The sequence below is a fragment of the Pleurodeles waltl genome, chromosome 1_1 (assembly GCF_031143425.1).
Source record: "Pleurodeles waltl isolate 20211129_DDA chromosome 1_1, aPleWal1.hap1.20221129, whole genome shotgun sequence".
Lineage (NCBI taxonomy): Eukaryota > Metazoa > Chordata > Amphibia > Caudata > Salamandridae > Pleurodeles > Pleurodeles waltl.
The window spans coordinates 230,017,786-230,031,917 of NC_090436.1; the positions used below are offsets into that span (position 1 = coordinate 230,017,786).

The 14,132-nt window shown below is 40.8% G+C and overlaps 1 protein-coding gene across 2 annotated transcripts in view; it reads right to left on the minus strand.

Moving 5' to 3' along the window:
- Window positions 1-14,132, minus strand: part of RICTOR (RPTOR independent companion of MTOR complex 2) — a 1,007,050-nt gene that overhangs the window by 903,951 nt on the left and 88,967 nt on the right. For both annotated transcript variants that reach the window (XM_069221337.1, XM_069221336.1), the window contains exons 6-7: window positions 9,063-9,126; window positions 3,455-3,581 (exon numbers count right to left, since the gene is read on the minus strand). In XM_069221337.1, the coding sequence (XP_069077438.1) occupies window positions 3,455-3,581; window positions 9,063-9,126 (191 nt within the window). The remainder of the gene's footprint in view (window positions 1-3,454; window positions 3,582-9,062; window positions 9,127-14,132) is intronic.

A 14,132-nucleotide genomic window follows, 5' to 3' on the forward strand; every position in this document is an offset into this window, starting at 1 on the left:
ATTCCTAGTTCCACCACACAAAAGAAGGTAGAATTCCTAATTTTGTGTTCACTTCATACTGGTCACCATAGAGGTGTGTCCACACTGCAAGTGCAACACGCCTGCTGCATAGCTAATTTTACCACCTGTCCAGGTGCCAAATGGGCCCTGGTCTGGGTGGGGTCCCATCCCCTCTCCTCTGAGGGAAGCCAGATCTGCATACCAAAGGATCTCTGAAGCTCCCCTGCCTTAGAATGCAGATTTGCAGGTCAAACTGTTGGGAGGGGTGTGTAACACCCCTGCCAGCGCAGGATTTATTCCTGACTGCCCGAGAGAAGAGGCTCTCGCCCGTGGGGGTCAGAAACTTGTCTCTGGTGGAAGGCTGTATAAAACTACTCAGTCAGCACACTAATGGCTGGTAGGTTTTATGAGGGCACCTCTAAGGTGCCCTCTGGGTGCATGTATTAGCAAATCCATCACTGGAATCAGTGAGGGTTAATGAACACAATATGTTCGATACCAAACATCCCTGATTTCAGTGAAGTCATCATGCAGCTGGGAAACTTTTATTGATCAGTGTCCAGCACATGTAATTGAAATGGCTTCCCTATTCATTTTATTTGTCTAAAAACTGGCAAAAGACGTAGCAGGGGCACATCTGCTCATGCAGAGATGTCCTCACCTGTAATATAATGCACCCTGCCTTAGGCCTTCCATTAAGTGTGACATTCAAATATTACAGGCAGTGTTTAGGGGACATGGCACACAATGGTGTGGCATGTCGTTTTTTCTCTTTTTGGAGCATCTTGTCATGCTGCCTGCAGTGGCAGTCTGTATGAGTTTGGTGCTGGGTCCCTTAGAGTGCCATAAGTTGTGCTGCCGCTCTTAGGTAACCCTCTTTAGTACCTATGCAAAGGTACCAGCAGTACCACTTACTAAGGGACTTACAGAGTTGATAAAGGCCTGGTCACATGGGGATCAAATGACAAGTGGTCTTGTTTGGGGGAAGGAACACTGGTACTGGGGACCTGGTTAGCATGTTAAAGTTGCATCAGAAACCGGGCAAAAAGTAAGGAGGGGAGGGGGAAGCGAGGGGAGGGGCACTACTGCAACCAAAACCCGGTTTCCTACAATATTGAAGAATGGTTATTCTGTCTTGCCCTCATTCCCAAACAATTCATACTCTGGACCTTCAAGATGCTCACTATGTAACAGTAATAATGCATATTCTGTGACGGGCATCTGCTGCACATTCTTCGAACGTCACTCATTTTAACCATCCTATCATCTGTGAAACATTTGTAATTCTTCCCTGTAACTGACTCACACTTTACCTCACCACAACTAACTTCTTAAATCTCCTATAGTCATTAGGGTCAAGCCTGCGTTCCATGCGCTTGCGCATGCGTTTCACTTGCGAGACACTTTAGTAGACAGAAAAGGGCTCGGTGCCCCGTCCATGTTACGTCAGTGTCTTTCATTGGTTTGTGGGCTTGCCTTTAAAAATCTGCTTGCTTTCATTAGTGGAAGGTATGCATACGTCATGCCTTTTCTGGTGGTTAGCCTGCCTCGAGTGCAGCGACCAAGTACTGAAAACATGCAAGGCTCTCTGTTTCCTGTCAAGTTTGTGAACTACTTTTTATCTTTTTTTCGCAGCGCGATCTCGCTTGGCAGAAGTCCAGCGCTTTGCATGACCGTGTTACATAGTTAATTGTAATGCTGCCGGTTACGTACATAATTGCACTTTTGCCCATAGGTTTCACTACAAGTGAACTGTAGCAGCACGATTGCGCTCTTTTTTTGCATTTTTTTTCTTTTTCTAACTGCATGTCGTCTTCAACTGTCCGTACGAGTGAACTCTAGCAGCACTGTTTTTTTTACATTTAATGTGGCAAGAAAAGTCTGGTTGGGAGTTTACAACTGCTAATAGCTGTAACTCAGAGAAATGCAAGACCCTAGTGCATTACAAATGCTTGTTTTTAATTTGGTTCCCATTAAACACACTTGTAACTTTATAATCTTAATTTGTCAAAATCATCTCTATTCCATCAACAGCTTTTTAATGGAAGGCAACTTGCTCTTAACAACAATGCAAAATGTTGATGTTACCAGTGTTATTACCCCAGGGCTCTGTACTCTATTCCCCTTTTCCCTTTACATAAAATCTGGTGTGGAGTGGTGATATCCACATTTTTGTGTTTTCCCACTTGCCTGCACAACGATTAGACTCAAATGTCATTATCCCAGATTCTTATCTTAAAAGATCACTGAAAGCTCATGTTAAAGGCCTCCTCCATCTGATGCTGGTTGGCACTCACTGTCTAATGATCAATGCTGCCAAGACAGAACATTCACTTCTGATCTTGTAATATATACAAACCTCATGCCATCCCCGTATCCTTTGCCTTCTTACATAAATCCAGGACCTTTGACCCTTTTGACCAGTGTCTTTAAATCATTTTTTTCCATTTAAATGTTTTGCATTCTATTCTCCCATAAACTGACGACAACTAAACAATTCCAGTGGTAGATGGATTAATTCTATCAGTACTCACTACAGAAAATCAGTTTTTCTTAAAGTCCCGTTTGATTTCTTACCTGCAGTTAATTCAAAATGTAATAGCTAACCTGCTTCGAGAGTTGAATAATTATTTATCGATTCTACCTGCCCTTAGACACCTGCATTTGGTACCTGTTCATAAAACTGATTTCAAGGCACTAAATATACTCCTTTATTCTTTCTCTTCCGGTAAACCAGACTTTTGTGGCCATAAAATGTGACTAGAAAAAAGTTTCAGGTCCCTGCCTTCAAAACAAAAATGTTTCCTTTTAGTTCCTAAGCCAATATATTACATTACATTTTAGGGATGGTGTCTTCTCCACAGAAGCAATTGAACTCCAGAACATCATTCCTTTTTCGCCTATTCAATCAGTGCATATAATTACTTATTGACTGGTTAGACTGAAAACCTAATGTTGTGCAGCCGCAGAGGATTAGGATGGAAAATAATATATAACAGTGAGAAAATTCAGAAGAATGTTTTCCCATCCCATGTTGAAGAGAAGATTTCCTTTTCCTACACAAAATGCTGCTACTTTCATTGTCTATTTCATCTTATTATTAATGAATAGTCATCTTAAACACCACATTTTTCGGTGTGTTTTATTTTTGGTACTTTGTCAAGTGAGTCAAGCCATTAGGTCTCCTATTTTTGTATCAGTTGTTCATAAAAATAAACATACTGTCATCCCTAAAGGCTTTTGTTGTAGAACCTATTCTTTTATTTTATAAATAAGGTACATTCACCAGGAAGTGAATGTACTATGGCTATGACTTATTCTGTCTGGCTTGATCTCCAGATAGTAATAAAGTACAGTGTGGATTCTGTCATCTCAATTATAGCCAGTATGAGGAAAGTACATGGAAATTTAGCAGCATGCTCAGGGCACAATTTTCAGAACATTGACTGCTTACCTAGTTCACAAACAACAGCAATACATGCTCGAACCATGCGGTCACCCTCTTGCAGTCCATCATTTCCTACTGCAATTAAGGAATTGGCAATAGAGCTAGGGAACAGAGATGCATTCACAGAAATCATCTGGAAAACACACAATTAGTTACAAAAATGTTATTTATCTTATTTGGTAATAATTCTCTATACTAGAACTTTAGAGTTTATATTAAAGTAGTACACCCATAGCAGCAAGGCTTGATATCTAACAATTAAACTATATTTAACATTTTGAATAGATAAATAGATGGTCAATAAGTGACTGTGCACTACAAAAAATTGAAATAATTGTGCATATCCCAGCATTTTTTGGTTTTCTTGAGTGAAACCGTAACTGTTTCTATACGATACTTACAAGGCTAATAATTTGCATTTACTGTCAAGATGCAACAAATCACTCAAGTAGTTACATACAAAACATCCATTTATTTCTAGTGTTCCAATTTTTGAACTTTGGTCTCAAAGGCCACATAACTCCTAGTGACAACACACCAGTACTTGAATGTGTAGAGCATAATATAGCTTACAAAAACTGTTAAAACTGCTTCTGGGTTGCTTGTGTTCTGGTTCAGGGAAGACATGTCTTAGCAGTTCGGGCTGGACTGTTCCAACAGGAGCTGGGTTAAGACAGAATGGCATATAGCTGGGTCCAAACTGAGGTGGCATGGTGTGCAAAATAATGATGGACTGGGATGCAGCCCTCAGTAATTACCCATGGCTGGGATTAATTCAAGCATTCCATCCATAACTTTTGTGTACTTCAGTTTGCCACCACAAGTGGGACAAGTATGCCCACACATGGGCTCAAAGCACACTGTCACTGGAAACAAGCTGCACCGGACTGACAATATGATAAATGGGGAAAGACCGGTCAAGGGCTGCTTGCGTTCCACTTCAGGGAGGACCTGACTTGGCAGTTTGGGCTGGACTGTTCTAACTGGGCCAGAGTCAAGACTAATTTTCATATAGCTGGGTCCAAACTGATGTGGTATGGTGTGCAAAATAACAGTGGACTGGGATGTGACTTGAATAATAGTGGCTGAGATTCATTTAAGCATTCCATTAGCACTTTTTTGTGTACTTCAGTTTGTCGCCCTATGTGGGACGGGTATACTCAGACGTGGGTCCCATGAACACTGTGTCACTGGAACCAAGCTGTACTAGACTGATGAGCCCATAACTAGGGCGAAACTGGTTCTGGGTTGATTGTGTTTCATTTCAGGGAGGACCTGGTGTGACCGTTCGGGCTGGACTGTTCCAACTGGAGCAGGTGAAGATTGATCTGCATAAAGCTGGTTCCACATTGAGGTGGCATAGTGTGCAAAATAATGGACTGGGATACTGTCCCGAGTAAATAACATTGGTTGAGATTAATTCAACCATTACATCAATCATTTGAAAACTCACTAGTGTCTTCCTTTCAGGGGGTTATATATCTCTAGAACTATCAAGATGAAACTTTTAGATTACAAATATCAACTGTGATAATTAATATGTTCAACAATGTGTGAGGATGCATACAATGTGGAAGAGTTCTAATCTTTAACAGTTGATAAGCCCTCCAGTTAAAGGTGGAGGAAAGAGCAGACATGCCAGTGCTATTTTTTTAATGTGCAGACATTTTTATGGCTCGACTTCCAGTATATGTGAGCTTGAATTCCATTTGTCTTGAGCATCTCCTGTTTGTCAATTAACTTGCTCAGCACCGTTTCTTCCATTTCAATAGTTTGCTTCCCTTGCCCCCCTCAATTTCCAACTTACTTTTCCAACTGTTCATCTTTCTCACTTAAACATTACCCCGGTCTCTGCCCTGGAAAACTGCAGGTTTCATGTCACTTATCTTTCTTGCAAACAGCTGATCCTGGTGTCATTCCTGTGGGTATGTCTAGCACATTTCTCACCAGTCATACTCAAACTTCTAAATAGCTCATCTCTATCTGCCGCCCCTTATTCTCACCCGATCTTTCCATCTCAAGTACCTTCTTGTTCACTTCTGTTCACCACTCAACCTCACAGTTCCTCTTACTTTACAGTTCAGCGCATTTTACCAGCAACAGCACACATTAATTTGCATACTGCCAAAATTCCATAAATCTGGACTAGTGCTCCCATTTTTTTCCAACATGTTAGATAGCACACAAGTACCAAAGGAATGTACAGATGATCAATGGGAGTGTTTTATCTTTCTATAAAGTATCAGCTGTCACAAACAGAAATATATTGCCTTCGGCTTACAAAGAAAACGTTCTGCCTTCAAGACAAAGTCCATATTCAGCCAGACTATATCTGTACTGGACTATAAATGAGGGGACTGATGGGCAAAGAGTAAGTGTAGCACAAAGTACACATGCTGCTTGGAGTCCTACACCAACACTATAGCAACCAACAAGAAAGATGGTGCACACCATGCAACATATGTGATGGCTGGAAGAGGAAAAGGACCAAAACAGAATCAAACCAGCACATTTTTCATTATCACTGTAAAACTATAATGTTTACAGTCCACAACCCTTTCTATATTAATGAAGCCAAGATGCAGGGAGATGTGCTTAAGGTCAATAGTGCAACAAGGTGTGACTTTACTCTAGAGCTCTAACGTATTTGTATTGGGTTCATGATGAACTTTCAGATGGTCACGTTTCCAAAGATCTTCCTTGGCTGCTATGTCTTCTCACCTGCTCACACCTCTTCTCTACTTCTGGCACCTGTTGTTACAACAGGAAGCACTGGCATGCACCATGCTGTCACCATTCTTCGAGACTGTGAGACATTGCAGGTAATTGAGAAAATACAAAATGATACACACTGGTAGATCCAGCGACCCTATATACTGATATCCACTATTAAAGATCATACTGCTGGCCTTCTGTAATCTAATTTAATTTTAATACCTTATTGCCTTTCTGTCACCAAGTCTCGATATTCTTGACCTAACTGCCTTCATCTTTCACTTGTTTATAATTAGAGGGGCTACATTTCTGTATTTCAAACATCGTTCTGACTGGGAGCTTTGTTGAAAAGCTATGTACCCAAAGCCTCTTTTCACAAGCCGCCATCTTTGAACTTATCGTGCTCATGATCCGAAGCCTTTGCTTAGAGAGTACACAGTATGACACACTGCTGCCATTATCTCCGCTCAGAAGAGTGTAGGCAGATTCCACCCCTGGTTTAGGCTTTAATCGCCACAGCGCAAACCCAGCTTTCTTCCATCTTATTTCCAACGATGTCCTGACATATCACCGGTGAGTGACTGTACCACTAATGGACGCATTTTGTTTATTAATTCCATTACGGTTCATGATTATTAACCCTGATTCACCAGTATCTCTTTTATGTGTCTCATACTGAATTTCACAACAGGTCCAAGAACCAGTGAATATCCCTCAATTCTTTTCCCCTGTGATTTCATCAGACATCCTGCATGTTGCATTTTCAGCATGCTCATGTGGGCTTACCTTTACAGGGTTCTAGTAGTAACCATGGCCAACATGGGCCACTTTTATCCCGCCTCAGACTCTTTGACATGCAGGTTCTAATGCTTGTCCCTAATTCCTCTGTAGGTACCTTCATGGTTTTTTCTTGTCCTGAAGAGACCAGGGCTCAGAGCGGAGTCAAAACATCATTGACGCAATACAAACAGACTGACTACCTTTCCATGAACTATTTGTTCAGGCGACTGAGGGTCCATAATGAAGGTCTAAAGACAATTGTGCAGCTGTTTGTTGTACAAAGCACCTTTGTAAATTTCACACTACTGTTTCACTAAGTCTTGGCAGTTGGTTCTAGTACAGGAGTTACTTACCTCACCCTTATGCGTGCTCATGGAATAATAATGTGGTTTATGCTGTAATAAACTACTTTTTAGGACCAGTACTTGTGAACTGCTATATAAGCAATATACTACTTGCAGCAATTTTGCTATTCTTGTCAAATAGTTTTCCTGTGAATGCGTTGTGTGTGAACCATTGTTCTCTATATGACTGCTATCCAGGTTCAGGTGGAAATTAGGGTTACTCTTGTTTTTTTCATATAACACATTACCCTAGAGGTACAGCACCAATTTGAATGTGGTGCTTGCAGTGCACACTGCACACAAAGATTGAATAGGGGAAGACTACATCAGATCACTGTCAGAAGACACTAGGGCTAGCTAGAACTGTAAAGGAGGACATCTGCTTCCCTGGATGAGGAACCTATGTGACAATAACACAGGAAAGGTTATTTGTGACCCAGGCAGAACAGAAAGATGGAAGACACTGAACCAGGTGGGCATCTAATGTACTCAAGTACCGAAAATGTTCTGCTAGGTAGAAGCATAGAGGTCAGCAGAAGAGAAAGAGAGGGGATGTTGTTGTAGTGTTCCCAACAAGATAATTTAAATAAATAGGATCAGCTAGGATCCCATTCTCAGTCACCCAATCACTGACAATAAAACCATTTCAGTAGCATGATTGTTAATTTAAAAACATCAGGGTTGACATTTCTTGTATTCTGGTCTTCAAATCTTTGAGAACTACCTGATTATGCACAACTTAAGGTGTCACCTCCCATAAATGGGCTAACACTCTAGAGACGAGAATGCCTGAAAGGTGGATGTCACCCATTCTTCACTGAAAGAAGGAAAGCCAGTGCATGGTGGAGAAACGAAATAGACAATATGCATCCATAAGTGTCCTTGAAAACAAATAGAACACAAGACTACAGATCGGCAGGATCTACAGATTGGCAAGATTTCACAGAATTAGAGAGTGTGTCCTGAAAACGTCTCTTTACTTTTTGGAGTTTAAGTACAGTAAATGAAGTTAACCTACAGGTCCTGGGGGAATAAGTGAAATAGTAGGTTTTGAAAAGCAAAATGAAGTGTGACACAAATGCATGAAAAGTAAACATTAGGAAAGCATACAGGGTTCTCAAATAAAATAAGAGAAGAAAGAAAGGTACACGCACAAGTAGTGTTAATCTTGATAATGTGGATAATAAAAACTGCACTTGATAGGATTCACTTCAATTACACACATATATATATTTTTTTAATATAAAAAGGGGGGTCATTTTCTTGATCTTTCACCAATGACCCAGCAGAGAACAGATCTTCAAGCAAGCTGGTCACCCTAAAAGTGCAAGCATTCATACAGTACACTGCACACAATTATTTATTTATTTTTAAGAAGGCCTCATGCTGCACAACACACAAGTACGATCAATATCTATACAGGAGGCAGCCAAGAACACTGACAGAAAAGAGAACTCCATTTAGCATTAAGATAAAGAAAGAAGCTAACACTGCCCCTGAAGTTGCTGTAAGCCTCTTTTAATGGGTTTAGGTCACTGCAACCCACTTTTGAGTTTCCTAAGTGGATTGTACTTGAAGAGTTCAATATTGTTGTCCTGGTCAATAGAGGATGGTGAACACAATTCAAGTTTATTAACACCACCATTCTCTCCATTAGAGAACTTTGATCTTAATCACTGAACAATTCATCGCCACAGAGCCAGCATTTTTTGATGGGGACTTTAAAATTAATACATAGCTGTAAATTGCAACTTCAAACAGGAGTCCCGAGTTACCTTTCTTACTAGGCGAAGCGCCTGGGTCCTTTCCACTTCATTACTCTGTTGTATGTCAATACATCTAAACAGAAAAATAAGAAATGTTCATATGAATAAGCATTCATGAAATCCATTGTGAGTGTGGACATTGTAATAGCAAATGCCCATCAGAAACCATAAAATGTTTGTCCCTACAAAACATCTCACACACACACACACATTTTAACAACAGAAGTGAAAATAAAATATTCTGGGATATTGCAAAGGAAGAATAATGATTACCTAGGAAATCAGGGTGTTCTAAAGCAAATACTTAATTGAATATCAAAAATAAAGCAATTAATAAAATGACTAATATCCCCAATAAGAAACAACATATATACAAATAAAGAAGAGGCTGTCTGTGGTGAAAAAAAAAAAAAAAAAATATATACTGCTTTAAGATGGTTCTACTATCTACTATCTACACCCCAATATTTAAGCACTCTTCAAGTACAGTTCCTGCTGAAGCAGATTCAAGATAGTCACATGGTTAATTAAGGCTGGTGAGTGGAAAAAATGGGATGAAACTGGAGTGGGAAGAAGAAAAGTTACTTAGCTATAACAACACATTTTAAAGATATAACTTAAATTTAGAAAATTGCTTAAAGAAAGAAAACCATAACAGTAAACATTTTCTAAAGCAGCCGATATTGCCAAACAAAATCAGAAAAAGTCCATCTAACAAACATCAATAAAGGGAAAGGTGTTGATTATAAGACTGTGACTACAGAGAAAAAAATTGACATTTTCCAGAAGGTGCATGTAGTTTGCTGGAAGTCAGAATAGAAAGGATCCACAGATATCTCCCTTCTGACTAGTTTCCTGGTCACAGGGAATAAGCAGGATGCCGAAAAAATAAGAGAGAATGTGTATTGAGGAAAAATATAATTACTGATAGTTGGAAGTTTTCTTCTCCATCATAGTACTCCCTGCAAGATATTTAAAAATAGAATCAAGTAACAAGCTAAAACCCTTATTTGGTTTGGGGACTTTAAACATAACACAGTAGTTGCACAACTGTTAAGTAAAAAGGAGGCAGAGTAAATAGTGCATTAAAATTATGAACTGGTCTTCAGGCAGCTGTCCTAGAAATGTATAGTATTGGGATATTCCTCATGAGAACAGTGGTGGCTACATTTTGTCTTATTAGAAAACTATGAGACTTTCCTTCAAGATGGCCGGTATAGATGGAGACAAAACAGCACAAATAGCTGCATAACAAATGTAGATCTTTAATGACTACACAAACAAATGTTGACCAAGAAGCTCTTAAGGGGCCCAATGTGCTAAAGGGCTGATTGCAAGGCAATCAGTGCTTTTGCATACTAACTGCTTTGTGATCCAGTCTTCATTTTGCACTGTAACAGATATAAAAATCTACTGATGTGTGTAGTGTCCTGATGGACATGTTCTACTGTTTCCACCATCCACTCTGCTGAAGGCTGGCTTCCACACTCCCCACACATCCATCCATTACAGGTGTCACCAGTCAGGTGACCCTGGTAATCAAGAGGGCAGGGCGAACATGCCCAAGGCCAGTTGTACGAACCCCAGTACTGTCTCTGTGTCACCTTATTTAGTAGCATGAGGGCCTAGGACCCTTAACATTATAATGTGCAAATGCCCCTTCATTCAGAATGTCTATGACCTTAGTGATAGAGGTCTGTGGAGAACTGAGCCAGAGCTCCATGCCTGTATTCGCAACTGCCTTATGGGACAGAGGTGACATTCAGAAGAAACAAAACTGGATGCTTTGAGAGGATACTGGTGGAACATTCTATGGCCTACTACTTGCTCTCCCAGTGATGCCCATGGGCGTCATGGCCGTGGACAGTCATCATCTATCTTGACAGCTTATTATATGATCAATAGACTGATCTCGTTTGCAAGTCATTTAAACATTCCAAAGCGATTTAGGAGGAAAATAAGGAAGCCCTGATCACACCCCATCTTCCTCTAGATCACAAAGTAATTACATTCATAATTAAAAGACATTATGCACATTGCTTCTATAGATTTGTGGTACCAAAAACAATACTTTTGAGAATCACAGGCTTAGCAACTGCAACATTCTTCAGTAAAGCATTAAGACCTACTTAATTTGCAGTTCCCACCACATCTCATATAACCAAGTGAATACACTTTATTCTTCTTTGCGTTATGCCCCCAAAGCCTCTGCTGTATGCAGTCTGCCTCATTACCCGCTACCACGAACATGGGCAACCCATGCCATCTTTCACAGTCACTTCCTACACTTACACACAAAAAAATATCCTCAGATCTACAAACATTCTTTGTATTTACCCCTCGAAACTTATAGCCAAACTAAAATGCCAAAGAATACCTCTAATGAACCATCTTCCCCATTTTGCCTATGGAACACATGACCAGCCTGCAACAAAACATCCATCAACATTGACCTTGTTGACTCTCACAATCCTTCCCTTCCCGTTTTAGTCATCAGAGGCTTGGGCTTACTTACCCTAAAGACGCAGATATACATGTAGCCCATCACAATGACTATTTTCACACATATCTAATCAACTGCAATGGTGGATGAGTGGGTACAATTCACAATAGTCTAAGTGATTGGATAGAAATACATGTTTACAGGAAAGACGCTATTACTGCATAGTGTCTCTAGCTTCTCAAGTCAAAGCACAGTTCATAGCAACATTTGCTATATTTACTGTTTGCAAATACATGTACCAGAATTTACTGTCTGTTGGCATCTACAATATAAGCACATAGATATTCTGTTGTGCGGAATGTGCTAGCGCCAGCTAGAGCGGAAGTCTCCTGTAACATAATCATAGAAATGCTGGGGATGGTGCATAGGTGAAGGAAAATGCAAGTTGCTAGGAGCTAGAAGTTAAACCCAGTCCATAAGGTGTTAAGAACTGGGAGCAAGAAGTGAAATTTGTGTCTGTCTGCGACATTGTAAGGTCAGGAGCTGTATCCTTTAGGGTGTTCCTAAAGAGGCCATCATACACGTGGCATCTGGGGAAGGTCTTCATTTCTGGGCACTACAGGCTTATTCTGAGAAAGATGCCAGGCTCTTTCAACCACAGTGTTTGAAGAGTCACACTCCACCAGTGTGAGAGCTGCAGGTTGAGAAGTAAAACATACTTTGTAGCTAGGTGAACCACCAGGATTCCATGGTTTCTCAGCAATGTCTTAAAGAGTCTACTTCCTGACGGAACCTGAAGACACAAACAGGACTGACAAAGTGTAAAATAAAGGAGAAGAAGGCAATGTCTATTAAAAGTTATGAGGGTACTTAATTTAACATCAGGTAAAGGAGTGAAAGATTCTATACTTCAAAGAAAGGATATTTCCAGCAATGGAGGTCACAGAATATATTTAGTGCAGCACACTGATGCAAATATTACTCTTGTGAGAGATTCAAACATAGAAATACCCACAGATTATATACATTTCATGTAGTAATGTATGCATCATATTTTGGGACTTAACAGGTGGATGGACCAGAGTTAAAATCAAGCTGGGTACTTTGGAATATTGAGAAGTGACCGGATTCTGAAGCATAGCCTTGAGTAAAGCATATGTTGTTAAACCACAAAAATATATTTAAAAAAAAAAGCTCAGTAGAGTTTCAGATGTTAACTGTCAACACTAAGTGTTCATAATTTTAATAAAAAGAACACTATACTCTGCACCCACGCTATACTTGGACAACGTGTTCTGCCTAAGCATAAGACTTGAGAACTGTGGTTGCAATTATGTATTTGCCCGTCATTAATCATTTGCTACAGATTCATACCCTAGAATGTACATTCACACTTTCAGTTGTGAAATAAAACAGTCCAAATCAACGTAGTCTCAAGTAATTGAGGGATCCCGATCTCCTCTTTACGATACTCTGTATTGTAGGTTTAAAATGAAAATGTCCTTGAAGTCAATTTGTGTGGTACCTAGAAAAGTGTAAAACCATATCTAAAAGCTGGCTCTTTATATGGTACACCAAAATTAGGTATATCGTGCAAAGAGTCCCAGGGCTCCATTACCAGTGGACAGGGGCTTACTCTAGTGATCCCAAGGTACTCTTTTTCAGGGTAGTGTGGTCGAGCAGCCTTAGGCTTATCAGAGACGAGTGAGAGACATTTGCAAATACACACAAAGTCAATAAATGAGATACAAAACTCAGTAAGGAGATCCACACCAATTTCCAAAAATAACAAGTATCTTTATATATGTTTTGGCACCAAAGTCAATACGCCCAGGTAAGTACGTTTTGTAAGAAAAATCTTTACAGTTTAATAAGACGACACCTCAACGTTATCCTATAAAGTATGAACAATTACGGCACAGAGGTAGAGTACAGCAACTTACCGGACCAATCTCATGGACTTCAGTATGGGGCAAGGTCCAAGGCCACAACAACAGGTCACACCAGGCGGCACAAGGGGGGCCGGGTGCAGAGGTGTAGTACAGCATTAGGTGTCCAATGCTAGTCAAGGGGATCGGTCCGGTTGAAAAGAGGTTGCAGGTTAGGACTGGTGGTCCAGTCTGGGTGAGCCACCTAGTGGGCTCGATTCTTGCAATGCTTCGGGGATGTAGGGACACCAGTGGTCGTCTTTCCCTCAGTCCAGGGTACCTGGGTTCAGAGGGTTCTTGGACTATCGGGTGTCTGTCACCGATGGAGGTCGCGGTGCAGGGGGACCACACAAACAGGCTGCAGAAGTGGACTGGGGGACCAATCTGGATGAACCAACAAGTGGGCTCAACTCTCATGATCTTGGGGGACACCGAGACACCTCAGTCCGGGGCATTCGGGTGCAGAGGTGAAGTGGACTGTCGGGATGCCGTCACCTGAGGCGGTCGCGGGGGCCTGCACGAAGAGGCTGCAGGTGTGAAGGTTGCATTGGAGAAACCCACAATGGATTGTCTCTGGAGAAGCTGGGGACCAAGCTAGCACTGTTGGCTCGCTTTGACTTGATCTGCTTTCCTGGAGCCAGGGAATTCCCCTAAACACTGAATTATGGGCCATCTAGGGGAAAGTAGGGTAGTAACCAACGGGCTACT